The 25,172-nt window shown below is 37.6% G+C and overlaps 3 protein-coding genes across 6 annotated transcripts in view; all 3 read left to right on the forward strand.

Annotated features, from left to right (window-relative positions):
- The first annotated feature begins 376 nt into the window (after window positions 1-376).
- LOC107724826 (protein bicaudal D homolog 2-like) lies at window positions 377-16,637 on the forward strand. The gene is made up of 10 exons (XM_016533930.1): window positions 377-556; window positions 2,114-2,406; window positions 4,641-4,853; window positions 5,658-5,810; window positions 7,768-8,217; window positions 9,083-9,943; window positions 10,601-10,780; window positions 11,198-11,349; window positions 13,261-13,594; window positions 15,398-16,637. Exons 2-10 carry the CDS (start codon window positions 2,173-2,175, stop codon window positions 15,401-15,403), a joined length of 2,583 nt encoding a protein of 860 aa, XP_016389416.1. The 5' UTR covers window positions 377-556; window positions 2,114-2,172; the 3' UTR covers window positions 15,404-16,637.
- A 1,153-nt stretch (window positions 16,638-17,790) lies between these two features.
- LOC107727198 (protein FAM107B-like) lies at window positions 17,791-21,477 on the forward strand. 4 transcript variants are annotated; one of them, XM_016537026.1, is made up of 5 exons: window positions 17,791-17,925; window positions 18,457-18,701; window positions 18,786-18,897; window positions 20,722-20,878; window positions 21,282-21,477. In XM_016537026.1, the coding sequence occupies exons 2-5, from the start codon at window positions 18,515-18,517 to the stop codon at window positions 21,396-21,398; spliced, it is 573 nt and encodes a 190-aa protein (XP_016392512.1). In that variant the 5' UTR covers window positions 17,791-17,925; window positions 18,457-18,514; the 3' UTR covers window positions 21,399-21,477. The 4 variants fall into 4 exon arrangements, with proteins under 4 accessions (XP_016392512.1, XP_016392585.1, XP_016392736.1 ...); XM_016537099.1 differs by having other exon boundaries at window positions 21,285-21,477; XM_016537250.1 differs by having other exon boundaries at window positions 20,731-20,878.
- Window positions 21,478-22,163: 686 nt separating this feature from the next.
- The window catches only part of LOC107725049 (N-acylglucosamine 2-epimerase-like), a 6,661-nt gene continuing 3,652 nt past the window's right edge, over window positions 22,164-25,172 (forward strand). The window contains exons 1-3 of the mRNA XM_016534224.1: window positions 22,164-22,364; window positions 23,694-23,799; window positions 24,137-24,212. Coding sequence (XP_016389710.1) covers window positions 23,699-23,799; window positions 24,137-24,212 — 177 coding nt within the window. The 5' untranslated portion in view covers window positions 22,164-22,364; window positions 23,694-23,698. The remainder of the gene's footprint in view (window positions 22,365-23,693; window positions 23,800-24,136; window positions 24,213-25,172) is intronic.

The following is a 25,172-nucleotide window of genomic DNA, read 5'->3' on the forward strand; positions in this document are numbered from 1 at the left end:
CCCAAAAGAAAAAGTGCACTTTAAATACCCGGATGATGCACTTAACAACAACAACAAAAAAACAAGAATGTTGCAGCTTTAATTACGCAGCGAAGGGGGAGGGGCTATCAGATTCCGATAATGAATGACAAGATAACCTTATAATTCATACACTACAATGATGAACTGCCTTTAACTGAAAATTGAGTGTTTACTATTATTGGCACACTATTTTCCTATTTAATGCTGTAAAGTTGCTTTGACACAATCTGTATTGTTAAAAGTGCTATATAAATAAAGGTGACTTGACTTGACTTCCACTTTTGTATTGTACGTGACAGCTTAATCTTAATTGTATTCAGCGGCAGAACCACATCCGCTCGCTGTAACATGTTCACTGCAGCTGAGGCGGAAGTGGACGCGCGTCATTGGCTGCTGAGCTGAGCTGCTCTCCAGAGTTGAGCTCGTGCTCTCATTCAAACGGCTGACTTCTGGAGCGCGCGCAGGGAAAGGGGCTCACATTCATGTTTCATCCGTCAGCTAGACAGCTACATGATTCTGCCATCCAAATATAAAGGTAAGAAACGATTAAAAGCGACCTTTTTGTCTTTAGCTAGCGCCAGCTGACAGGTTCTCCAACGCTAAACCGAACTTGTAGCAAATGAAGAAATAAGGCGGATGTGTTGAGCTCATACATTTGACACTTGACACTTTACATTTGCTAGAAAGGGTGTCTTGTAAAGTGTTGCTAAAGCCAGGAAAACCGTAATATTTAATATGTTAGTTAGCATTGTGACTACAACAAACTGTTGACAAACTACCTTATAGGGTTTTGTCACTTTCAAAGTCGCCTTGTAAAATCATGATTAACGTATTTTTAATAACAATGAGCTTTCGTAGTCTGACCAACCCAATTCGTGTATTGGAGTGAAGTAGAATCACATACAATGGAATGTAATCAAATACTTCCTGTACATGTCAATAAACCACCAAATATAGACGCTTCTTGACAAAACCGGAACCTAATTTCAAAAATTGGCACAGCTTGTGTTAATATGTGACTATGTGAGGCAGAAGTAAAGGAAGAACTGTCAGTGTGTCTTATTTGGAAACGTTCAGTTTACGCTGACATACTGGATGCTGTTAAAGGGACAGCTCACCCAAAAATGAAACTTCCGCCACCATTAAAGTGAATGGTGACTTAAACGGTCATTATCCTTGTGTGTTGTTCAGTAAAAAGAAAGTCATGTGTTTTTGGAACAGCATGAGATTGAGTAAATGATGACGTATTCTCATTTTTGGGTGAGATGTCCCTTCAAAAATCTATGTAAAACCATCATGTCATTAGATGACATTGCCTGCTGCAGTGAAAGTGCAAAAGTGTTTTAAGCTGCTGGAGTAAATCTCATTCGACTGTGTCCTGCTGGTCTGATGAGCGACCGTCTCATTGAATGCCAGATTAGCAGCTCTGATAATCTCATAATAATGTTACGTCTGAGGTCTTTGAGCTGTGCGGAAGGTTTAGAAGAAGCTTATTGATAGTTCTTGTCATTATGTTGTTGCAAACCAACATGTACCAGTCTTTCTTCTGTGGCACAGAAAAGAAGATATTTAGCACAATGTCAAAGCTGCTCTTTCCCTATATAATAAAAGTGTAATAATAATTATATTTTACATTATAACTGTAAAATTACAATACTAATATTTTTGGCTGTCTTTAATTAATTAATTTTTTTTAAATGGTAAACCTTAACTTTTACCATAACTTTAAACAACTTTTATTTTGAGGGAAAACTACAGAGATCCTTTAAATCTAAAATCTACAGCTGGTTTATAAGAGCTTTTCATTTTCATTTCAGAAGGTGGTTGGTGGATGTTGCATTTCCAAATTGCGTGGTAGAAGTGGCCCAAAACACTTTCAGAATTTTTTTCCCCATCTGGTGAACAATAAAACATTGACAATCAGAATCCACCCAACTTTAATGAGCTTGAGCATTTAAATGCTGTAATATGTGCTAATAATAAACAATGTTATCGTGCATTTGTGTGGATGCTAAAATATAGTTATTGTTGCAGTTATCTTTATAATTATCATTCTTGGTCTGAACAGGCCTTAACATCTGTCTTCTCACAGACATGACAAGACAGGAGTAAAGTATCTGTTCTCGGCCGGAGCGTGAGGTTGGGCAGAGGATGCTGGAGGAGAGTGATGGAGAGTTGGAGGGGATCGGAGGAGGAGGAGACGGGGGGCTCCAAGCAGAGGTGGACAGGCTGGCGGCAGAACTCCAGGAAGCCAATGAGGAGAAGTTACAGGCTGCACGGTACGGCCTGGCCGTTCTGGAGGAGAGTGCTGCACTGAAGATCAAACACAGCCAGCTGGAGGAAGATCATGAAGCCCTTAAGATGGAAGTGCAACAGCTCAAAGAGGTCAGTCAAGAGAGAGACAGATAGAAAGAAGGAAAAGAGGGGTAGAGGTTAAATTAAGCTATTGAGGAAATGCTGCATGAAACAAGGAGCTTTTTTTCCAGCCAGTGATTCGCAAAATGGTTTATTGTACTCGAATTTGTAATTTATTCATTTCTGCAAATGATTTAAATGATTCATTATGGCATAGGTTAGAGTATTTGTTGCCTAAATGTCTCTTGATTTTCAGTGGTTTCTTGCTCTCAGTAGCCAATAATTCGCCACACAAAACATATTGTGGTCAACACAAATCATGTTTATTATTGAAACAAGTGAACCTGTATTAAATGTAATCTGGGTCATATTTCCTATTACCTTGAGTAATTTTGTTTATCATTTTTGAGGATGAGGGCCTATCACAACCTGTTCTTGTTGGCTTCTAAGAACAGATGGATTTGTTCGTTTTGGACACACAACCTTTCACATCAGAGTTATCAAAATATGGGTTTATCTGCTTTTTTTCCATGGTGACCCTATCAGAACAGACCTGCAACCAAATTTGAATGCTTTTTAAAGAGATTTTGTCCATATAACAATCAAGAATTGAGAAGACTTGTGTCTTTTAGCTGTTACACAATCAGCTTGGCGATATTTTTCTTTGCTCATCTTCTGTTGAATAATCTGAAGCATTGTCTTCTCTGTGTGATTCATATCCTTGTGGTCTTACAGATGGATAGTTTGCATACTCAAATGTTTTGTCTGGACAGTAGTACTCTTTATTTTCAGTCACCTGTTCTCCCTGTTTATCAGTGTCATGTAGAATTTGTCATTTCATTTTAGGTTGATCGGTCAATTTGGGTATGATGGTACTGCCTAATGGCTAAATTTGCAAGAACTTTTCCCTGCAGATCTCATGTAACAATGTACCAAATCAAAACTTGATATTTAGGTGAAGTGTTAATTACATAACATGAATAGTTCTTTGGGACCAGAGGACTAACCAGAATGTCTACATGGTCCATGGCCAAAGTAGAAAACAAATAGGCTGTAAGCCTGGTATGCATGGGCCTTTTTGGCTCTCTTTGTTATCTGATTTATTACATAAATCTGGGCACTGAAATCCATGCTTTTAGTATTTTACAATAATTCAGAATTAGCACATATTGAGGGATTTACATGTGCTTATGTATTATTGGTTTGCCAAGCTAATTTGTCACTCATTTTATATATGAAGTTCACATATGAGGCACATTGTAGACCCACCCCTCTGATGAAGATTAGACTCATGTATTTCTCTTTCTGTGTGTCTGATTAGTAGAGCATGAAATTGGCAAAGTAGGTGAGTGTGGTAGAGTGAGATGACTGGACAGAGTGCACAGATCTGGGTCTAGTGTGTTAGAAAAAAAAACATGTGTGATACTTTTGTGTATTATATTGGCATTATACATCACCTTTTGCTTTATGGAAAAGATCTACTGAGATATTCTAACATCTGCTTTTGTGTGTCACGCATGGATGTCATTTTGAGGGACATGAGGAAAAGCGCATCTTTATTTTTGGGTGAACTAGTCTTTTAAACAGCATGTCCTGCTTTTACATTTACTGAACAGAAGTATAAATTCCCCTGCACATCTCTTACAGGCTCTCTCATGCACAAATCACTTCCCCCTCTTCAGTCTTTCATTATTAATTATGGAGTAGCACAAGCATGTTTTCCCCACATGTTCTCACACGACTTAAATTACAATGTTCAGAGAAAAGTGTTTTGCTACGTTAATGACATCTTTGCCATTGTTGATTGATTCATCTTGTAACAGTTCAGTGTGTGACAATCTGGTGTACGTTTGTTACCGTTTGTTCAAGCACTACAGCGGCCTTAGCATGAACTTAACACATTGTAATAACACCCTCTGGAAGCTGGAATGTAATGTAGTGTCATGGGTAACGTATAGAGTTTCGCTTTGCCAGCTCTCAATACAGTTGCCGTTGTTTATTGGTCAGGCAAGTAAACAAATTACTCAAATAATTAAAGACTGACAACTTAACTTTCAACAGCTCTGCTGTTCTCATTTGAAGAATTTCAGAAATTCACACAAAGTAGCGGAGGGGCCGTAAATTGTCAGTGTTGCTTGTTCATTTAGTCAGTCAACTAAATTGTTTTGTTTCTTGTTTTGTTGGGAATTGGCAAAACCTCTGCTAGTGTAACTCAGTGTGTTGGCTATAATGGAGATGAGTGTTTTATGTGTATATGTTTACAGGCTCTAACAGACTCTGTGAGCAGCCATAAGCGTGCAGCCGCAGATGGGGAAAGTCGAGAAGAGAGGCTATTGCAGGAGTCGGCCACTAAAGAGGCAGTCATGGAGATTCGCATGGATGAGCTGCAGACAGAGCTTAAACAGGCCCGTGTCATGCTGGCCAATGCCTCGGCTGAAAATGACAGATTGGCTGGCCTTTCCACCCAGCTGAAGAAGGTACATACACTACCATCAATCAGAAGTCCTGTGTTTGCATGTGCGTTCCCAACCACAAGTCCAATGAACCCCTTACTTTTTATATGAGCTGCACAGTGAGATTCATTTAAAAAAAAAAAAAGAAGCTTTTTTTATGTGTAACAACATTAGAAAAATTAAATGTTCTGAGCTAAAATGCCACTGAATAACATACCCTTTGCTGGCTCGCTTGCTGATCAAAGTAAAAGTGGTAATAAGACTCCTTGTTTTCGTGAGGCCTGATCATGTGACAAAACCGGGTTGAGTTTCAATGTCAGCTTGAAAAGAAGAAAGGCCATAGTGAACTACTTATTGAAGTATTGTACTGGACGAAATGAATAATTTCTACTTTTAAAGGAAAGTTCTTTAATAATAAAATCTTATCTGCCCTCTCATGAGAAATGAGATGTTTCCTATTCTAAATATCCTTGCAATCTCTGCAAAAATATAGTGCATTAAAATGTGTCACGCCAGGTTTGACGTCAGTGGCTGCTTTGATTCAGTTTAATTGTATGAGAAAATGCACCTGGGACTACTAAACTTCATCTTTTATATTCTGAAGTAAGGCCTGAAATGCGATGTGAACATGTAAATCATGACACAATAAAATACATTTTGTTTGAACCATCCTTTTAGAGAATTTGTATTAAATGGAACAAAGAGACCATAAACACTAAAGCTGCAGCATTTTATACAGCTACCACCATCTAATTGTAATTGTGCAGATGTAATTATTTTTGTTTGGTTTATTCTGAGTTTTATGGACTTCCCTGTCTGACACTCCAGGAGTGTGAGTGTTTGGAGGTAGAGAAAATCCGAATGAGAGAGGAGATGAAGGAGTACAAGACTCGAGAGGTGCAGCAGCTTCAGGATAACAGTGAGCTGGAAGAGGAGAACATCTCCCTGCTGAAACAAGTCTCAGTGCTTAAGGAGAACCAGGTGTGTGAGAATGCAGATCTCATACTTAAGTATTGTTTGTGTTGTTGTTTTCTGTATTTATTGAATATCCAACTTTTTCCATAAATATGTCATAGTAGCCCTCTAATGCAATTCAACATGTCACATTAAGCACTTTCTTTTAGCTTTTGCTGGACATAAGTCTTTGCTTGTGGAATTTGCTTCGCTAGAGATGTCTTGCGACTTTGAATGCGTTTTTTGCAGCTGCTGTCACAGCTGATTTTTAACAAAGCTTTCCTTCTGAGAGACTGCACATGAGAAAGGTTTTATTCACATCCCGCATGAATATTCACAGTCACTCAGAGACTGTAACGCCTTCCCTGTTGGACTAAAATCTGGTTTGCTCAGGGTGAATTCAGACAGTATACAAATAAGCTAAGCTGAGTTGTCCTTAAGACTTGACTTCAATAACTAGACTAGTTATAGTGAATTAACTCACAATTATGTGTCAGCAAGTTGTGAGTTAATGCCATTAGCTCTAATTAGGGCTGCACAATTAATCGAATTTCTAATCGCAATTACAGTTATGGATGCCACAATTACGTAAAATCTTTTTTATAAAAAAAAAATAAAATCTCCAAATTTGTTCCAAAGAAGGAACAAACTCATATTGAATGGTCTGAGGGTGTGTCAGTTTTCAGCAGTTTCTCATTTTTGGGTGAACTCTTTCTTTAAATTGGTTTGGAGATATTTTGATATTAATGCTGTCAAAATGCACTGCATTGAACTATTTATTCAGTCCTGTTTACAAACTATGTGATTTTAATGTAAATATGGGTGTCACTTGCAGGGGTGAACTCAGTTGTAGAGAGTGGCATAATAGTCCAACAACGGATATGATGTTATGAAGTGGATATAGATATGGCTTGATTTACTAGGTCATTCCGTGTCTGGCAAAATGGCTTTTGAAAGATGGCAGCATCATTATATTATTTTTACAGAGATTGGTAGGTCTATTAGTAAAATCTGTTGACTTTAGCAATATTCGATGCATTATACGCCAGTGGTGACCATTCAAAAATGGCAAAAAGCACTTTTCAAGTTTTTTTTCCCAAAGTTTGCATGCCTCTAACTTCATTTTAAGGCTCCATTCCATTTATATGGTTCCATTCCAGGAATATTCAGTGTTCCCCTGCCATTATATTAGGGGGGTGCCATAAATGTCCAAAATCAAAAAGTTTCTGAAATTTGGTTGATTTAACAGGGAATGACCCCACTGTAATTTTTATCTGTGTTTATAGAAATGGGAACTAGTTATCAGTCAATATTATAGTTATGGTTTGTGTATTACTGTGGTCATTAGTTATATGATGCCAGATCAGTAAAGGCAGGCTTATCCAGCCTAACAAGTTAGTACTGTGCTGGTATGTTTTGGGGGAAGGGAGCTACATAGGATGTAGACAAGTGGAACGTTGCAGAGTATGGCTTCTATTAGCCCTAGTCAAAATTGTAGTTTCTTGATGTTTTCACTGCTAAAAATACAATAGAAATATTAGAAGAAAAAATTATTTTAGTTAATTGTCAAGGTAACAGTTTTCAAGTTAAGGTTGAAGTGCTAAAATTACTCAAATGAAGCTGAAATAAAAATACATTAAAGATATTATATATATATATATATACACACACACACTAATAAAATGACAAAGGCACAATTATTAAATGATTATTAACTAAAATAAACACTGTATATATAAAAATAGAAGCTAATTCAGAATGTTAAATAAATACTATAATAGTATGTAAACAATAACACTGGTTTTCATGTTTAAACTGGCAAGTTTGGTTAAAAAGTTCAAACTTTTCATCCAAACTAAATATTCAAGTCTTTGAAATCTTTATACCTAGTTTTTCAACACATAATACAAATATATGTGCTTTACTACTACAACTAGATTTAGAGAGACGATCACATATTAAACATCTACATTTGTGTCCACAGGTGGAGTTTGAGTCAGTGAAGTTGGAGTTGACCCATAAAGATGAGGAGCTGGAGCTGATGAGGGCACAGCTAGAAGAGGCTGGGCATCTGAGGGAGATGGCAGAGTGTCAGCTGGACGAGGCACTCGAGGCCCTGAAAGAGGAGAGGGAGCAGAAGAACAGCCTGAGACGAGAGCTCGCCGCCCTTACCCTCAACCCCTTTGACTCTATTGGCCACTTAGAGTTACAGCTGGATGACAGCCGGGATGGAGAGAACGAGAAGGAGGCAGGAGAGGAGGAGGAGGAGATGGACAGTGGGTATAATAACTCCAAAGGGATGGAGAGAAACAGGTGCTCCACACCCAGAAACAGCGATGTGTTCCTAAGACCTCAGGCACCTGGGCTGGTGGCCGATCTCCTGAGTGAACTGCACCTGTCAGACAGCCAGAAACTCAAGCAGCAGCTGCTGCAGGTGAGGAAACCTCTTCACATCCTACATGCCCCTCACTCACTTGATGAGCTGTTGCAGTGTTTTTATATCAAAGGTTCATTACTGGAGACTTTCTGAGAATTATTTGTGTGTATTTGTGTTTTCCTTCCTGACCTTGTTTTGCATACCCTGACATACAAATTTAACTTTGCAAATTAGGTATCCGATGCATGTTTTACTTATTGGACAATAGATCTGCTCAATGTTGCATTGCAAATTCTACACTCAGCCAACCTGTAATATAGCAATAGGCCTCGTGGAGCAGTGGTTTACAATGAATTTAGAACAACAGTGTTGTCAGGCACGACACAGAACGGAGACCCTAAAAACCCCTTAGCTGTTCTAAAATTACTGTAAATCACCACATCCCTGGCTTATTGCGTTTATAAAACAGTTACTATGGATACCTGGCAAGGTTTCATGAAAATGATATACCATATTCTTGAGGATGTGTATAAATCAGGGGAGCAAGTAAAGTCGATGAGTAGCCAGGTTCATATTGGTTGATGTCCATCTCTTCAGATCTCCGACCTCAGACCAAAGATTAAAAGATTTGAACCCCATGATGTAAATGCCTGTAAAATGGTCTTGGTTTTTTTTTAATTTTTAACTCAGAAGTTTTGTGCATAAAACCATCATCTGAAAGATGAATACTACTTCCTGTTTCATACCACTTCCTGTTCAGGACGTACTGTGTACTGTACCATCAAGTCAGTTACTAAGCAACAAGAGACTTTAGTTCTAGTCTCTTTAGTAAGTTTCTCTCGAGTGTTGTTGTCTATCCAAAAAGCTTGGATTGAGTTAATCAGAATAATCTTGTCATATGGGTTTGTGTACCCATATCCAGGTGGAGAGAGAGAAAGCCACACTGAGCAGCACCGTGCATGATCTCCAGCAGCAGTTAACCCAGTCTAAAGATGCTCTCAGTGAGCAACAGGTGAAGATGGATCAGCTGACCCAGCGTTTGGAGACCCTTCAGAGTATGGCCTCGAAAAGGCCTGCTGAACGAGAGAATGGAATGAGCCCGCCTCCTAGGTCTCTTCAGAACCAAGAAGCTGAAAATGGCATCAGCTACTACGAAGTGGATGCAAAAAGCACAGAGGTGCTAGAGTGCCGCATGCAAGCGGCAAATGAGGAGCTTGCGCGTCTGCATGACGAGCTGAAAGAGGCTGGCGAACGCTCCAAAGCTCTGGAGGAGCGCTACAAGCAGAAGAAAGAGCACTGGAGGGGTGAGGCACAGGAACTCGCTGATAAAATACGACAGTGTATCGCTGCTAGCCGACAGGACCAGGAGCGAATAGGACAGTTGGAACGGGAAATTGGTGCCACGCGCCAGGTCGCCACTGACTCTGAAGGCCACCTCAGTGCTACACAGGAGGAGCTTCTGGCCTTCTCTGAGGAGCTGGCCAACCTTTACCATCATGTGTGTGTTTGTACCAGCCTCACGCCCAGTCGTGTTACACTGGATTACTACCGTGAAGGAGCACAAGCCGGGAGAACGCACAACCATTCGCAACCGCACAACTATCGCGGATCCCTACGTAGGCACAGGCGGTCGGGTGAAGTGTTGGACCTGGGCAGCAGAGGGAGTGGAGACACATCATCTAGCTGCGGAAGTTGTCCAGGGTCTCCTACACTAGACTTCAGGGACCCAAACAATGTGCGCAATCTGGTAGCTATCATACGCTGCCAGATTAAACATTTACAGGTATGTCTGAGCCAGTGTCAGAAACACTTTTGTCACTTCTTGTTCACTTTTCATTCATTTTCCCATTTCACTTTAATTGCGATTAGCCTTAGATTTAGTTTTAGTTTTAGATTTAGTTTTAATTGCTCACTTGCCCCAAGTGCCTAATTTCAAACCTTGGTCTCAGCTCTTTATGCTAGTTAACATTAAAAGGTAATATAAGGAAGTGTACACACAAGAATTTTCGTTTTAATGTATCCTAAAATGCTCCTTAAATAAAGACAGCTGAATAAAATTATAGCTCATCATTGAAACATTTCATTTAAGCCTTTAAGCAGCTTTTTTGGTGGAGTTAAAGCATAAAATATGAACCGATTAGACCAGGCTGCATTAGGATGCCTGCCTGAATCTGTTTTAACAACAAAATTCAGATTATAGCTGCACTTTTGCTTTTAGTCAACTCAAGAAAAAAAAATAATGTTGAAATCATGGCAATATCTAAATCTACGGTTTTGCTTTATTGGCATTTTTGACACATTTTTATGTTTTTATACTATGCTCATGATTATTTTTATATGTATGCTATGAATTTTATATTGTGTTGTAATTCACTCTTTCTAGCACTTTAGTCGCCACCACTGTTTAAATGTGCTATATAAATAAATTTTTACTTTCCAGGTGGCGGTAGACCTGTGCAGGCAGCGTAACCTGTTGTCTTCTCCAGCAGCAGGAGGGAGCACTGAATCAGACCGTGACACGGAGGCACTGATTGAGGAAGTGTTAAAACTTAAGTCCCTCCTGAGCACCAAGAGAGAGCAGATAGCCACCCTCAGAACTGTCCTAAAGGCCAATAAACAGGTACTGATGTAAGATATGTAACGTATTGAATGCATACTTCTTTCTTTCCTATCAATATAGTAGCCAGTTGTGATGGTTAACTGCTTCATTTGCATGCAATTTAAAGCAGTAGACAATTATTGGGAATATTTGAACAGAAAATGTACATTGTTGTTGACAAGGACCTCAGTAGGTTTCAGAGCAGATACAAAAGTAACTAACACTACTGTTTAATATTCAAGCAGGAATCATTAATGGACATTACTGTTACTCTTGAAAAAGGTTGACTAGGCCAATATATCAGTTTATTGCGTATTTATTGAATAGTTGTGTAAAATGTGCGGCTTTTACTCTATGCAGTTTGGAGAATGTTCTTGAGCACATGGTTTCCTTTAGTCTTAATCAGATCATATGACCGCTTTACTTTTTTTTCCTCAGACAGCTGAGTTGGCTTTAACCAACCTGAAGACAAAGTACGAGACTGAGAAGAGTATGGTGACAGAGACGATGATGAAGCTGAGAAATGAACTGAAGGCTCTAAAGGAGGATGCAGCCACCTTCTCCTCCCTTCGGGTCATGTTCGCAAGCAGGTATGATGGGATTACACGTGCTCAAGTGTTTTGCTCACGGGCCATAGGAGTTTCTCAGTTCATTGCTCGTACAGCACATTGAGTGATTATAGGGGTTTTAAGGTTAAACTGGTTGTTTGTAAACTGGTTTGATTTATGGACAGAGTGCAGATAAGTTCATGGGAGAAGTTGATTCTCCCAGTTCCATCTTTCCCTTATCAATTAAGGAAAAACATTCAATTTTTATTTGTAGTAGTTGCCGATTGGTTGCCTTGGGCTGCATGAGAATACATAAATCATTAGCTGACATGATGTAAGGATTTATAGAGACTTTTTAGTCATAGAACAACCTGCACTGTGGTAAAAGATATGCAGGCAGTGTTTGTTTACATTTGTAGAAAGATCTGAGAGGACTTTGGAAAGAGAGTCATAGAGATTAGACAGTCATGACCCTGTTTTGAGAGCAAGCTAATAAGATTATAATCTCGAGGCCCAGTCTCTCACGAGCTCCTCTCACATGCTGATTAACGTGCACGCTCTCTGATCCCGTGTGCAGACGAGAGCAGCTCACTCAGAGCTCAAGTCATAGATCAAGTGTCAAGGGAACAGCGAGTAGTGGAAGCGAGGATAAGGTTTTCAGTCAAGGAAAAATCTAGACCTCTTTGGAAATGAAAGCTGATTTTTAAGATTGCAGCCAACCACATAACTTGTTGAAACACTTACCAATTGATTTTATAATTATTTAATGATTTTAGTAAATATTAAAACAAATAAAAAGTTTATAGCTGCTATTTTGATGTGCATTTTATTTATTATCTTTAAATAAATTGAACTATCTGTGAAAACTTTGGGGTCAGTAAGAATTTTTTCAGTGTTTTTGAAAGAAGTCTCTTATGCTCACCAAGGCTGCATTTATTTGATCAAAAACAGAGTAAAACCAGTAATATTATTACAATTTAAAATCAGTTTCTATTTAATTTATTGTCAAATGTAATTTATTCCTGTTATGTCAAAGCTGAATTTTCAGCATCATTACTCCAGTCTTCAATGTCACATGATCCTTCAGAAGTCATTCTAATATGCTGATTTGCTGCTAAAAAACATTTTCTTATTATTATCAACGTTGAAAACCTGAAAACTGTGATAGCCTTTTTCAAAGGTCTTTGATAAAGAGAAAGTTCAAAAGCGCAGCATTTATTTGTAGCATTATAAATGTCTTCACTGTCATTTATTGATCAAATCCTTGCTAAAAAAATTCTTACTGACCCCAAACGGTTTTGAATGGTAGTGTATTATATATATCGTTATCAGACATTTTAAAAAGACCACTAGTTACTAGGTAGTTGGTTACTGGCCCAAGTCAAAGGAGCTCACTGCTATATCTTTTCAGTGTCAATGGGATTGATTTTTAATTTTTTCATTTTTATGCATCTACTTATCCACCACCAGACTAAAATAAAAAATTATATGTATATATGTGTGTGTATATACAGTGTGTATGTATATATATATATATATCAGTTTGTCTGTCATGTCTGTGACCCAGTCAGTGCCTAAAAAGTTACAGGCCATAGTTACATACTAATCACTAAACCAAAGTATGAGCAATAGTAGCATTAGTAATAGTGATGATTACCTTTGCAAGTAATACTAGTTATCAAGGTTGTTAACTGTGTATTGATTTTGTTTTTACTCATAAACTCATATTTTTTATTGTTCAGACACCAAAGGGTTTCGGTCCGGTTTGTGTGTGTGTGTGTAGCGCTTTCATGAGGACAATACTCTTCTACATATTCTTGCATCAGTTTCTAATAAAAACTAAAGTGTTTTTATAAGGGATGTTTATGCAAAAAGTAATCCCTTTTATTCTTTCGTTATTTCATTTTATATGTATCTCCATTCCTGTTTCCTGTATCCTTACCATTTTCACAGATGTGACCAGTATGTAACTCAGTTAGATGAGATGCAGAGACAGCTCGCCGCCGCTGAGGATGAGAAAAAGACGCTCAACTCTCTCCTCCGCATGGCCATTCAGCAGAAGCTGGCACTGACCCAGCGGCTGGAGGACCTGGAGGGCCCTCTGTCCCCTCTCAGTAACGGTAGCAGCCCACGCCACTCCCGGACCAAGCATCTGACCAAATCAGGCCGAGCCCCGCGGAGCCCCATGAGAAACAGTCCACGCTCCAGTCCGGTGCTAGTGCCTGCTGGCTCGCAGAACATGAGCAGCCACATGAGGGCGCTCTCACGCAGCCTTCACTGCAGCCCCGTAAGAGCGCCCTCCTCTTCTTCCTCATGCTCGTCTTTTTCTGCCTCAAACGAACCTGAGTCCTCTATGTCCACGCAGAGTTTAGCATCTGTCGGTCTTGTGCGCAACACTACTTTCATTCGTAGTTACGGGTCAAGTTCGTCTCGCTCGTTAGATGACTCTACTGGAGGGTTGGGACCGTTCGCTATCCAGTCACGACAACCCAAAGTTAACGAATCGCAAGCAAATAGCCTGAAAGTGTAGGCACCATTGCGCAGTAACACGTTTATTAAAACACGTCGCACATCTGTTCCTGTGAGCAAAGTTGGTTCACGTTCAGTCGAAGCCCTTGACACACAATTAGCTAGAACTGGTGGATCAGAGAAAAGACATAAAGTTACAATGGAGGAGAATGATTTAAAACCTTCCAAAAAGTCCAATGTAGAAGGTGCATTTCTCAAAAAGCGGTCTAACATCTCTAAATCTCGATCTGATAAAGGAACTTCCTTTAGTCATTTTGCATGTTCAAATACAGCATCTATGATGCAATCGAAATTTTTCCCTCAGGCAACATCAAGTGTAGCATCTTCTAGTGATCAAACCACTCCACACAGTTCATCAGATAAGCACCAGAAATGGCCCTGTAGGACAAAAGCATCCTCTAGGTTAGCAAGCCACTCAAACTCATGTCATGACTTCGGTGAGGAAATGGTCTTGAATCCTAGTCGTGAGATTAAGGGGAAACCAGATCAACTCAGAAAACAGCAAAGAGGTGTTGATGCAGCAAAAAGATCGACTCACACTTACACACACCAGACCAAGTTCAGAGCCACGTAACTTATCAGTTGTTGACTGCTGACACATCACATGAATAACAAAATTTCACAACCAACTCTGATAAAGCGATTTAAAAAAATACATAGGGAAGTTCAAGATCAGATGTTTCTGCTCACTTGGTTGAGCATTTCATCAAAGCACTCATAACAGTGTAAAAAATACCTGCAAATTCTCTGCATCAGTTTTTTTTTTAATAAATCATGTTACATTTGGGTTCATCATCTGGTTTTGTAAAAACAGTAATATTGTGAAATGATGGCAAATCTGAATTTTCAGCATCATTACTCCAGTCTTCAGTATCACATGATTCTTCAGAAATAAAAACTGGTTGATAGATTGGGTATTCAAATTATTGTTGATAACTAGTTCATAATTATTTTAATCTTATGGCTGATAAATGATGATTGGCAATACTAAAATTGTCTTAACTGGATAATAAATATAATGTTAAAACTAAAAATCTAATTTTAAATGCTGCAAGTGAATTTAGACATCACAACGTTATGATGTAAAGTGTGAAAAATGGTTATTCATTTTGAGAGTTGGTAAAAATGACAGTGTTATTAAATTGCTAGTGTTTTTAAACTTTAAATTAGTGTTAGTTGACGGCCAAGGTAAAAAAATTGTAGAAATTATCAAAATTAAATATGTAGTATCAACCAATATGGGTCAATTATAAAATCTTTAATATTGTGGCTAAATGATACGGTACTATTACATTATGCAAAAAATCTGGAGAAACGTACTAGTGGAAATTTACTTGAAATGGAAGTTTATGATGCAGTATCGGTCTTTTTGTCATTTTTATGTGTAGTTGAGCCTTTATTGAACCAAGAATGTTCTTTTAAGCTTTAAGTGATTGTTTTCTTCATAATTTAAAACAGTCTGTTGTTGTTTCCTATCTTATTCTCTCCTGTCTCTAATATCAGCTCAGCATTTGTATGGATGAACACGTTTGACTTACTGTGTCTCACTCTGTCTTTGCAGAGATGAAAACCTCCTTGTGTCTCCCTCTGTGCTCCAGTACAGATGGACCATGTTCATGCCCAGTTCATGAACACCCTTATCCTGCAGACCTGTCCCAGCATCCTCCTCCTCATCAGACCTCACCTCATTGGATCTCTCGTCATGTCTCTCGTGCCTCTCCTCCCACCCCCTCTCTCGCCTGTTTTTCCATATGGTTGTCTTCTGTTTGTTTGGATCAAGTCGTTCAGCTTCAAGATACTGAAAGCTGAACACAGTCATGTCATACCATCAGATTTTTCCCTAATCATGAACACATGAACAAAACCAAAAACTCTTGGACTAAACTCTACTGTTTAGTCTGGCTGTGACTGACCTTTTCTTATACTGGCCATAGATAAACATACCTTGTTTTGGTTTTAGCTATTAAAAACTATCATGGAGGACATTCCTCAGGTTTAACTGACCAGTTGTGCGGTTCTACTAAGTCTAGAGAGTTTGTTATTGGTTATTGACATATAACTTGCCCTGGCATTTAAAGACTGCTACAGTGAAGTGAGAAAACAACAACCATATAACCAGAAAGCAGAACAATCAACTATGGCAGAGGTTCAAAGACATTTGCTGCTAATTAGCTCATGCAAAAAAAAAAAAGCAAATTACCAAACTGCCAGTTTATTCTGCCTATAACACAGAGTTAACCATCAGCACTGTTAGACAAATGTGATTTATTTAGTAGGACAGTGGCAAACTTGTAATGGTTGGGTTCATGTCAAAAGGGAACACACTGACTAGGAAAAAATTGTAATAGGATTTAAAATAGTGCCTTAATACTTTGATGTTTTGAGTGAAGATTTGCAGATAATTGGTTTAATATTTTGTTTATTGAATTGATGATTATGGTCTAGGTTGTTTTAAGACTAATTATGGACTTTGTTTGTGCATGTATGAACAGTACAGATAATATTACATTCCCCAATAGGCTTGTTTTGTTCAAAACAATATTTCACTGTGCTTGTCAGAACCGTGATTATTTGTCAGATGTCGTGTGGACCTGCCTGTCAACACTTTCATCTCGTTTTCGATATTCATCGTCATTTCCATATTGAAAAAAAATGCTTCCTATTGTATTTTTATTGTTTTTATTTTTTTACGCTGACTTTCTTTTATATGGTATTGTTCAGTCCTACAGAATGGTAATTTCCACACAATATCAGGACTTGTCTTAAATATGTGGTGAAAAAAAAATAAAGTTTTCAATGTTCGTGTATTTGTTGTCTTTTGTCTGTCATATTGAGGATGATTTGACATGTCAATCAATTATATTTTGTTTTAATTTTAAAATTGTAGAAATTCCGTTTTGGTGTTATATATATTATATGTCTGTATATTTTAAGTTTTAGTTCATGTAGTTTTAGTTTATTTTATTTCAAGTAATGAAAATGTTTTTTAAGGTTTTAGTTCATGATAATAACCGTGCAGCAAGATGATGGTAAAAATGTCACTGAATGGTTACACATCACCTAATGCTTTCTTTTAAACATTATCAGAAATGATCCCATTTACTATGACCCATACTGTATGTTCATGTGCTTATAACCTAATCTAGCATTTAAAAGTAATGTAGTTGTGTTTGGAGATTTTAGATACTTGTTTTTTAAATGTGATAATCGTGTTTGAAATTTTAGATAATTAAACATATTGAGCTGTTAGTCTTTTAATCTTGACAGATTGAATAACCAGTAGCCCTGTTTGATTTCACTTTCCCTTCATCACAATTCAAGTGTTTCACTTCCCTCGGAGTTCCCAGAGTCATATTTCAGGTTTGAGGGTTTTGTGCCCTCTAGTTTGACATTTGCACATCTTTAGTTAGAGGGGTCAGTTTTTGTCATTACTTCCTGAAGTCAAAAGATCCCTGAGCTCAGTATAACGACTCTTTTGTTACTCAGCTGACAAAGAGCCAGCGCTTCTCATTAGGCTCTTCTCCTTCAACGCAAATGTATCGAAAGGGTCTGAAGGAATGTATCAGAGTAATTTTCTCATCAAAATGTAGTTCAACAGACGTACTTAATAGTATTTTAGTACTTAAACACATCTCTGGTTTTTAGTTAAGCTAATGCGAAATGCACCATTTGCAGCCATAATTATTTTATTTTATAAGCGAAAGCGTCCGATAAAGAGCGTTGGTCATGTGCTCTAACCTGCCTCCATTCAGAATTAAACGGCTTTTATTAGGCTACTGATATAACAGGAGCCCACATCTCATTAAGGTACATGATTTTAAACATAAAATAGCCCACTATTCACATTATTTATGTGTACGATATTTGGCCTATCCGTGCGCCTTTTTGATCCTTCGTTTGATTCGTCGTTCCCTCACTGCCCCCAAGCGGCGTACAAGTGAAGTGCGCCTCACATGGACGGACAGCGAGATGAAGTGGCTCCTCTCTCCCTCTCTCAGGTGTCCCCTGTGTTGTTGTGCGGTAAACAGATAACCTGCACTCGCTGCTGCTCACAGGGGACCTCGCTCATGGAGCGGTGACACACTTTCGGTGAGTTCAGAACTACGCCTTCCATATTCTTAGTACAGCTTATCAGCTATATCGCGTTTGAAGCCACAGTGTTTGTTTCAACATAAGTGTTATTTTCCATAATAATGTCATTACTCCTGGATGATGAGGTTTACAACATGTCTAGACTGGAATCGACATCTTGAGTGAATTATTGATTGCATTTTGGTGTGTTTCATTTTGTTCTGATGCCTTTCTGTAAGTCAAAACTGTGATTATGATTCTTGTAATGCTTTTAAATACAATATTGTTGTGTCCATTCCTATATACAGATGTTTGTAGTATATAAATTAATTTTTTCAGTCAAAATTTCTAATATGTCTTCTTATCCACTTGCATGAAAATGCATTTATCTGTCAGTTGGCAATTCTGATTTTGCTTGAAATGACAAATAAATCATTTGAGCGGGCAGGCATTTGACCAGCTGATAAATTATAGATCCCCACTTAGGTGAAACTCTATCTCTCCCATCTTGTTACTCTCTTTGCTTTCGTTGACGACCCCAATGCACAGTTTCCCAGCATGCAGCAGGAGCTTTGGCTGAGGGCTCTTCTTGATACCCGCGTGTGCAATGAGATCGGCCGCTTCACAAACACTCCCGACTAGACCGTCCGAACAAGAACTCAAAAATGCCTTATCCAACAGCCTCGCAGGACACAACCACGTCTCCAACTCCAGCAGACCAGCACAGTCCAGAGCAAAGACGCCCACAGACACATTTGATTGTAGTTCTTTGCATCATCATGGCGATAATCGAGGTGCGTTGTCCTGGTGTTTTTCACTGACAGTGACTTGAAAAGTGTGTCTTGTAGAATCTTGCAGAAATAACTTTTGTGTCTAAGAAAATGCAGATAAATGTGATATTGCTGAGGGCCCCTGGAACCTGAACAACCCGGTGAAAGCCTCAAGGAGCCATCAGGAGCTTCACAAAGAGCTGTTACTGGCCCACAAAAAGTAAGATCACCATAAAATGGGCCAAATCAGGTACAGTCATGGAGACTTTAATAAATCGCTGAGCTTTTTTTTTAAGTGGGTTGTTGAAATATTGATGATGCCTCGTTCTCTGTCTCTGGTCTTTTGTGTTGTGCAGTCATGTGTGGACAGGACACACAGGCTGCAATCGTACACCCTCTGGTATTATCAGCAGCCAACGTCGGGCCACACTGTGGCAGACACTGTAATGATAGGCCTGCTGCAGTGCAGCCTCCTGACACTACTGCTGTGTCCTGCCATGAAACCTCCAAAAAACAATAGTTTGGTCAGTTTGGCAGGAAATATGGGCTCAAAAATGACAGTCAAATCTCATGATGTCTATGGAGTCCTTAACTCAAAATAAAATAAGAAGGAAAACATTGTTAACTTGAAAACTTCTATAAAACTTTTGAGTTCCCCTAGTAACTTTGCATTCGCTCGCTTCTGATGGAAATAATATTAGGTGGAAGGAAAAGTATATGTCATGCATTTGTGGGCAAACACAAAGTGTCTCGGGGGATGCAAAACATCTGCGAGAGAATGCAAAAGCATTTAAATATTATTTATCCTCCTGAAAAACAATGAGATGGGAGTAAAAATTATATTTTAATGCTTTTGCATTTTCTCACAAAACTTTGCATTCTGTAGCAAAAATTTTGTTCACCAAGAAACTTTGCATTGTCTCATGAACCTTTACATTCTGTCGCAAAACTTCAGGGTTCCTCCAAGAAACTTAACGTTCCCTCGCAAAACTTTTGCGTTCCCCCTAGAAACTTTGTTCCCTCACAAAATGTTTGCTTTTTGACACAAAACTTCAGAGTTCCCCTGAGAAACTTCACATTCACTCGCAAAACTTTTGCGTTCTGTCACAAAATGAGTGAATGCAAAGTTTCTCAGGGGGTGCAGACGTTTTGTGAAGGGGGCTCCATATTGTATGATGTCGCAATACATTTTGAAAGTACAAGAAAAAAGCTTTTGCATTTTCCTCAATTATTTGAATTATTTTCTCATTTTTAAATCATTGGATAAAAGTGTCTGCTAAATACATAAATGTAAATTTCACCTAGATACATTATCATCAGTTGGTGTGCTGTACTGTATATTTAAAACATTTTTTCCCCCTAGTAGGATCAATATTCCTGTCAATCAATCTGATTTTACTAGGGATAGTTATTGGGGTTTGGTCCATCATGACTGTTTAATGGAATGGACCAAAAAAGCATCCAGACAGCACTGGATTTTCTGTTTAACGTCATGTTCATTTTTTTTCTCTCCTTATAGACATTACAGTTCTTCGACTACTTTTACATACAGTGTTGTTTATGTTAACTAAAACTATTTAAAAACGTTTTCATTAAAGGGGTCATTTGATGCTATTTTAAAGATCATTATTTTCTTCTTTATGCACCAAGAGCTTGTAACACTCCAAAGAGAAAGGAAAAATTGAAATCGCATCATATGACCCCTTTAATTGAAATAAAGGTAAAATAAAATAAAATAAAATATAAATAATAGATGAAAAACCTAAACTTATAGAAAAAAAGTAAATAAAAATAAGCAATGTTGCCTTGGCACTAAGTTGAAGCACGAAAACGGAAATAGAAATAAATAGAAATATTTAAAAATAACTAATAAAAATTATAAAAGCTAATGACAAAATGAATAACTTAACATGTAAAATCAAAACTGCTAAATAACAAGCTAATTCAAAATATTAATAAAAACTGTAATAGTATATAAATAATAGTAAAATAACACTGGTAAACTGTTATTTTTATATGTGCTGTTTGTGCTTGGGCCCTTTGGGTGGGACAGAGGGCTGGTGGTGTGCTGTAAGCCGGAGCTTCAGATGGTCCTGGAGAGGAGGAAGAGAGAGCAGACCCAGAGAGAGGAGGGAGAGCAGAGCAAGAGTCCCCTGGAGCAGGTGCTGCAAGAACGCCAGAGCAAACATCAGGAGATGATGGTCAGCAGCCACAGCACAGTGTGTGTGTGCTGAAACTAATCAAACACAAATGCTGTGATTGCACAATGAACCAGAAGGAATTCAACATTAAATCTGTAGTGTTAGTTAAATGGAAATCATATGAGTTTTAATTATTTGGACATTGCTAGTATTACATGTTTCTTGCTTTATTTCTTGACTGTTAACCATGGTTCCAGCATAGCTACCACATTATTTCTACTGTGTTATTATCATAATAAATTAATATGCACAAACTGTGCATTCACAATCTTTAATGTAATTTTGTTTACCACACTGTAGACATGTAGGTGGAAATGTTTGTTGCATGGTCAGTTTTAAAGGTGAGATTTTCATCAGTTTTATTAGTCTTCTGTGTTTTGTGATTTGTCCTGTTGTTTCTCAGAAGGAGAAGGAAGAGGAGCAGAGGTTGCATGAGGAGGTTCAGCTCTTGGAGTTTGTCCGAGTGAGACAGAACCTGAGGAAAGTCCACACAGCTCTACAGAAGAACCTCCACTCTTGAATCTGACCAGCGCTGATCTGACTAAAGGCATGCTTCATTTAGCCATTCAGCTTTATTTGCAAATAAAGTACACAGTGTTTCATTATAATCATTATTATCTTGTTAATTAACCTTTTTCACAGTCTGTTACAGTTCATTACACTTTTCATTTGTGTTCTGCGATAATGAAATGATGTTCAAATAACTCAAATATCATTATTATTACTACAATTATTGGTAGGCCCTAGTACTATAAAACCGCATGAAATCTGCTGAAATCATTCGGTTCATTTTGTTGAACTTTTTTTGTTGAGAGTGGCCTGTACAAAGTTATCAAATAGGTCATTAAATAAATAACACAATTCTACCATGGTACATGTTGAACTACACGGTTGTCGTATCCATGTTTTTGATAATTTATTATTAGTAAAAAATAATAACGAGGTAAAGAATTACCTTGGTAAAATGTTGTAATAGGTGTTAAAAGTATTTATAAATGTCATTATTGTAAGTTTTATCCTATTGTAAAATATCAAATCAGATTTAATTATTTATTGAATTAAATAAACATGGTTTTGAATGATAAAACAATCTGCTGTAATGTCACTCTACCTGCATTTGCAATAAAACGATCCTATTGTGAAAAGACGCTCTGTTTGCGCAGCAGTCAAACTGTAGCAGTGCTTGCGAAGCTAAATGCGTGTTGCGCAAGTGCAGCGCTCACATGAGCCCACTAAACACGCCCTCGCCTGTCCTCCCGCGCTGTGATTGGATGATCAGGGACAGCAGCTGGCGAATGAGCTCAGGAAAGCGGAATAAACAGGAGCAGCTGGCTGGATGTTGGTCATATGATGCGCCGATTTTCACTGTCCCTGCAAAAATCGAGGAAGAGTCGATTTATCAGCGCTTTTATCAGTCACTATAAAAGAAGATCTTTTTAAAAACAGTCAAGTATAGAAGGGGTTTTTTCTTCATCTGGAAAAACAGGTGAGTGATTATGAAATACCAAGGGGACGCAAGTTTTTAACATGATTTGTTTTTCTCGTAAAGTCGTGTTGTTCCACTGGCACGCAATATGTAGAGTTTTTACAGTAATATCATCATCAGCTATCACAGATTTAACAAAACAGTTCCACAAATTAACTTTTTGTAGAGAGTCAGCAAACACTTTACAGTTACCTTTACTTCTAAAAGCTTTTAGTTCGTTCAAGCAGATAATGTTAATGATGCACTAAGCAAAAGCTTGTGTTTAATAAATGACCTGAACGGCTGGCAGTGGCTGCTATTTCTTTTTAGTTCTATTTATTTCATTATGGAACTGAGTTCCAATTCGAGTGTTTTTCAGCAATTGCCATAAGACATGCACGCAAGATTTTTAAAGGGGTCATATGATGTTGCTAAAAAGAACATTATTTTGTGTATTTTGGTGTAATGAAATGTGTTTATGCGGTTTAAAGTAAAAAAAAAAAACATTATTTTCCACATACTGTACATTATTGTGTCTGTTTAAAGTTTTCCATGTACAGTATTGCTTTAAAATAAAGTTTTAATTTAGTCGGAATAGTAAAGCTGCTGTAAGCAATTTCTTTGCCAGTAAAGGCACCAATTGGAATAGCAAATTAATAATAAAATTAAAAATATTTTATTTAAAAAAAAAAGATTTTATTTGCTTTATAGTTTTAATGTTTTAGTTTAGTTTTCAGTTTTAGTTTTCTGTTTGAGAGAATTTAACAAGACTTCAATTGATTTCATCTTTGCATTGCTGAGTTATTGATTATGCAAACATTTTAGGTGTATGATACACAGCAGACAGAAGAGATTTAAAGCTAGCATATGGACAGTAAACATTGATTCACTGACAAAGATCAAGGGTCAGTTTTAATTTAGTCGGAATAGTAAAGCTGATGTAAGCAATTTCTTTGCCAGTAAAGGCACCAATTGGAATAGCAAATTAATAATAAAATTAAAAAGATTTTATTTTAAAAAAAAGATTTTATTTGCTTTATAGTTTTAATGTTTTAGTTTAGTTTTCAGTTTTAGTTTTCTGTTTGAGAGAATTTAACAAGACTTCAATTGATTTCATCTTTGCATTGCTGAGTTATTGATTATGCAAACATTTTAGGTGTATGATACACAGCAGACAGAAGAGATTTAAAGCTAGCATATGGACAGTAAACATTGATTCACTGACAAAGATCAAGGGTCAGTTTTTAACATCACAGGATCACTACTGCAATGCCTACATATTCAAACTTTATTAGTCCTTCTATAAAACAGCCTTCATGCATGACCCTAAACCGTCACTTTTATTTTAAGGAACAATGACTGCAGCACTGCTGGAACAGTATCGAGAGAGAATCCGGACTGAACTGGACAGAGTCGTGGATTTCTGGCTGAAATATTCCCATGACAAAGAACAAAGGTGAAATGATTTATATTTTAATACATGGGTTTAGCAGTACTTCACTATAATTCTTTAAATGTCTAACTGGATGCTAAAATATTTGTATTCTGTAAGCGTGAATGATTAACATACATAAATGCTGAAGCATTGAAATTGTCCTTAACACTGAACCCTGAGGGACACCCATCATTCAAACAGTATTCATATGAAATGTTTTGAAATTATTAATTATTTAAGGCGTATGTACTTACTTTGCTAAGTTATGTGTTAAAGTTCATTTAAAAATTAATTAATTTAACATGTGGATTAAATATAATGCCCCTGTTAAATGTTTGTTTCATTTTATTGACTTTAGTGGGTTTTTTAACTGCCTTGGAAAAGATGGGAAGGTCTATGATGAGCTGAAATATGTGTGGTTACAAGGGAGACAGGTTAGATTTTTTTTTCTATTTTAGTTTTTATTTTCAAGTTCTGTCTATTCATATATTACAGTTTTTCTCAGTCGCTTTGGTGCATTTCTCAGATCAGAAATGAATTTCTCAAAACTACTCATCATCTAGTCAATTGTGCACATCATAAAAACAGTTTCTCATTCTTTTGAACAAGTTGCGATTGCTCTGGTACATTAATGCAATTGATTATGTACATTTGTCTGCGGTTTCCTACATTATCAGTTGCTAATGTCATGATAAGTCATTAAATGCAAAATGGTTGATCTAGTTGTCATAACATATATTTTCTACACATATCTATTAAACTTTTTGTAAATTTGCCATGAATTGTGCAAGTGAATCTTGACTTTCACTAATGAAGAGAATGTAGATCAGCTAATGATAAACCAGTTCTCTGAAATAGCTCAAAGGTGCATCTCATGAACCTTCAATTGGAAAGCATATACAGACAGAGGACATCACAAGAGTTACAAATTCTGACAATGGATATTTCCTCGCCGTTGGCCTGGTAAATCAACAGTAGCTCTGTGGCCGATGACATTTCAACCATGCCTTCTGCTTTTGGTCAGGTTGAAGCCAGCCTCATCCACATATATGAAGTTGTGAGATGGTTCACTTGACTCCAGTTCCACGTTGCATTGCAAGGGAAGATATTCGCTGTGATGTAGATGAGAATCTGTGGGCCGACAGACTGGCACGTCAGGAGGTGTAGACAGACTGCACTGCAATTCCTCAAACAGTGCTGCGTGCAAAAGCAAAGTTCTGCCTAAGGGGTGTTTCCTGTGTTTGCCTTTCTAATTTTGTATTTTGTGGCCATATTTCTTTACTATATCACAGTGACGTTGTAATGCTTTATTTTTATTTTTATTTTTTTGTCAGACCACTAGTAAAGTGTAACTGTGAATCCTATCCAGTCTCTTTCAATCAATATCCCACATA

The sequence above is a fragment of the Sinocyclocheilus rhinocerous genome, unplaced genomic scaffold, assembly GCF_001515625.1.
Source record: "Sinocyclocheilus rhinocerous isolate Xijiao unplaced genomic scaffold, SAMN03320098_v1.1 scaffold311, whole genome shotgun sequence".
Taxonomy (NCBI): domain Eukaryota; kingdom Metazoa; phylum Chordata; class Actinopteri; order Cypriniformes; family Cyprinidae; genus Sinocyclocheilus; species Sinocyclocheilus rhinocerous.

What these genes read in the sequence shown, in the direction of transcription:
- LOC107727198 (XM_016537026.1), top strand. Translation starts at nt 18,515, where the DNA reads ATGAGATCGGCCGCTTCACAAACACTCCCGACTAGACCGTCCGAACAA. An exon ending in TCATCATGGCGATAATCGAG is followed by an intron (nt 18,702 to 18,785) that starts GTGCGTTGTCCT and finishes TTTGTGTCTAAG; the next exon opens with AAAATGCAGATAAATGTGAT. An exon ending in CTGTTACTGGCCCACAAAAA is followed by an intron (nt 18,898 to 20,721) that starts GTAAGATCACCA and finishes TGGGCCCTTTGG; the next exon opens with GTGGGACAGAGGGCTGGTGG.
- LOC107724826 (XM_016533930.1), top strand. Translation starts at nt 2,173, where the DNA reads ATGCTGGAGGAGAGTGATGGAGAGTTGGAGGGGATCGGAGGAGGAGGA. An exon ending in TCAAGCAGCAGCTGCTGCAG is followed by an intron (nt 8,218 to 9,082) that starts GTGAGGAAACCT and finishes ACCCATATCCAG; the next exon opens with GTGGAGAGAGAGAAAGCCAC. An exon ending in GCCAGATTAAACATTTACAG is followed by an intron (nt 9,944 to 10,600) that starts GTATGTCTGAGC and finishes TTTACTTTCCAG; the next exon opens with GTGGCGGTAGACCTGTGCAG.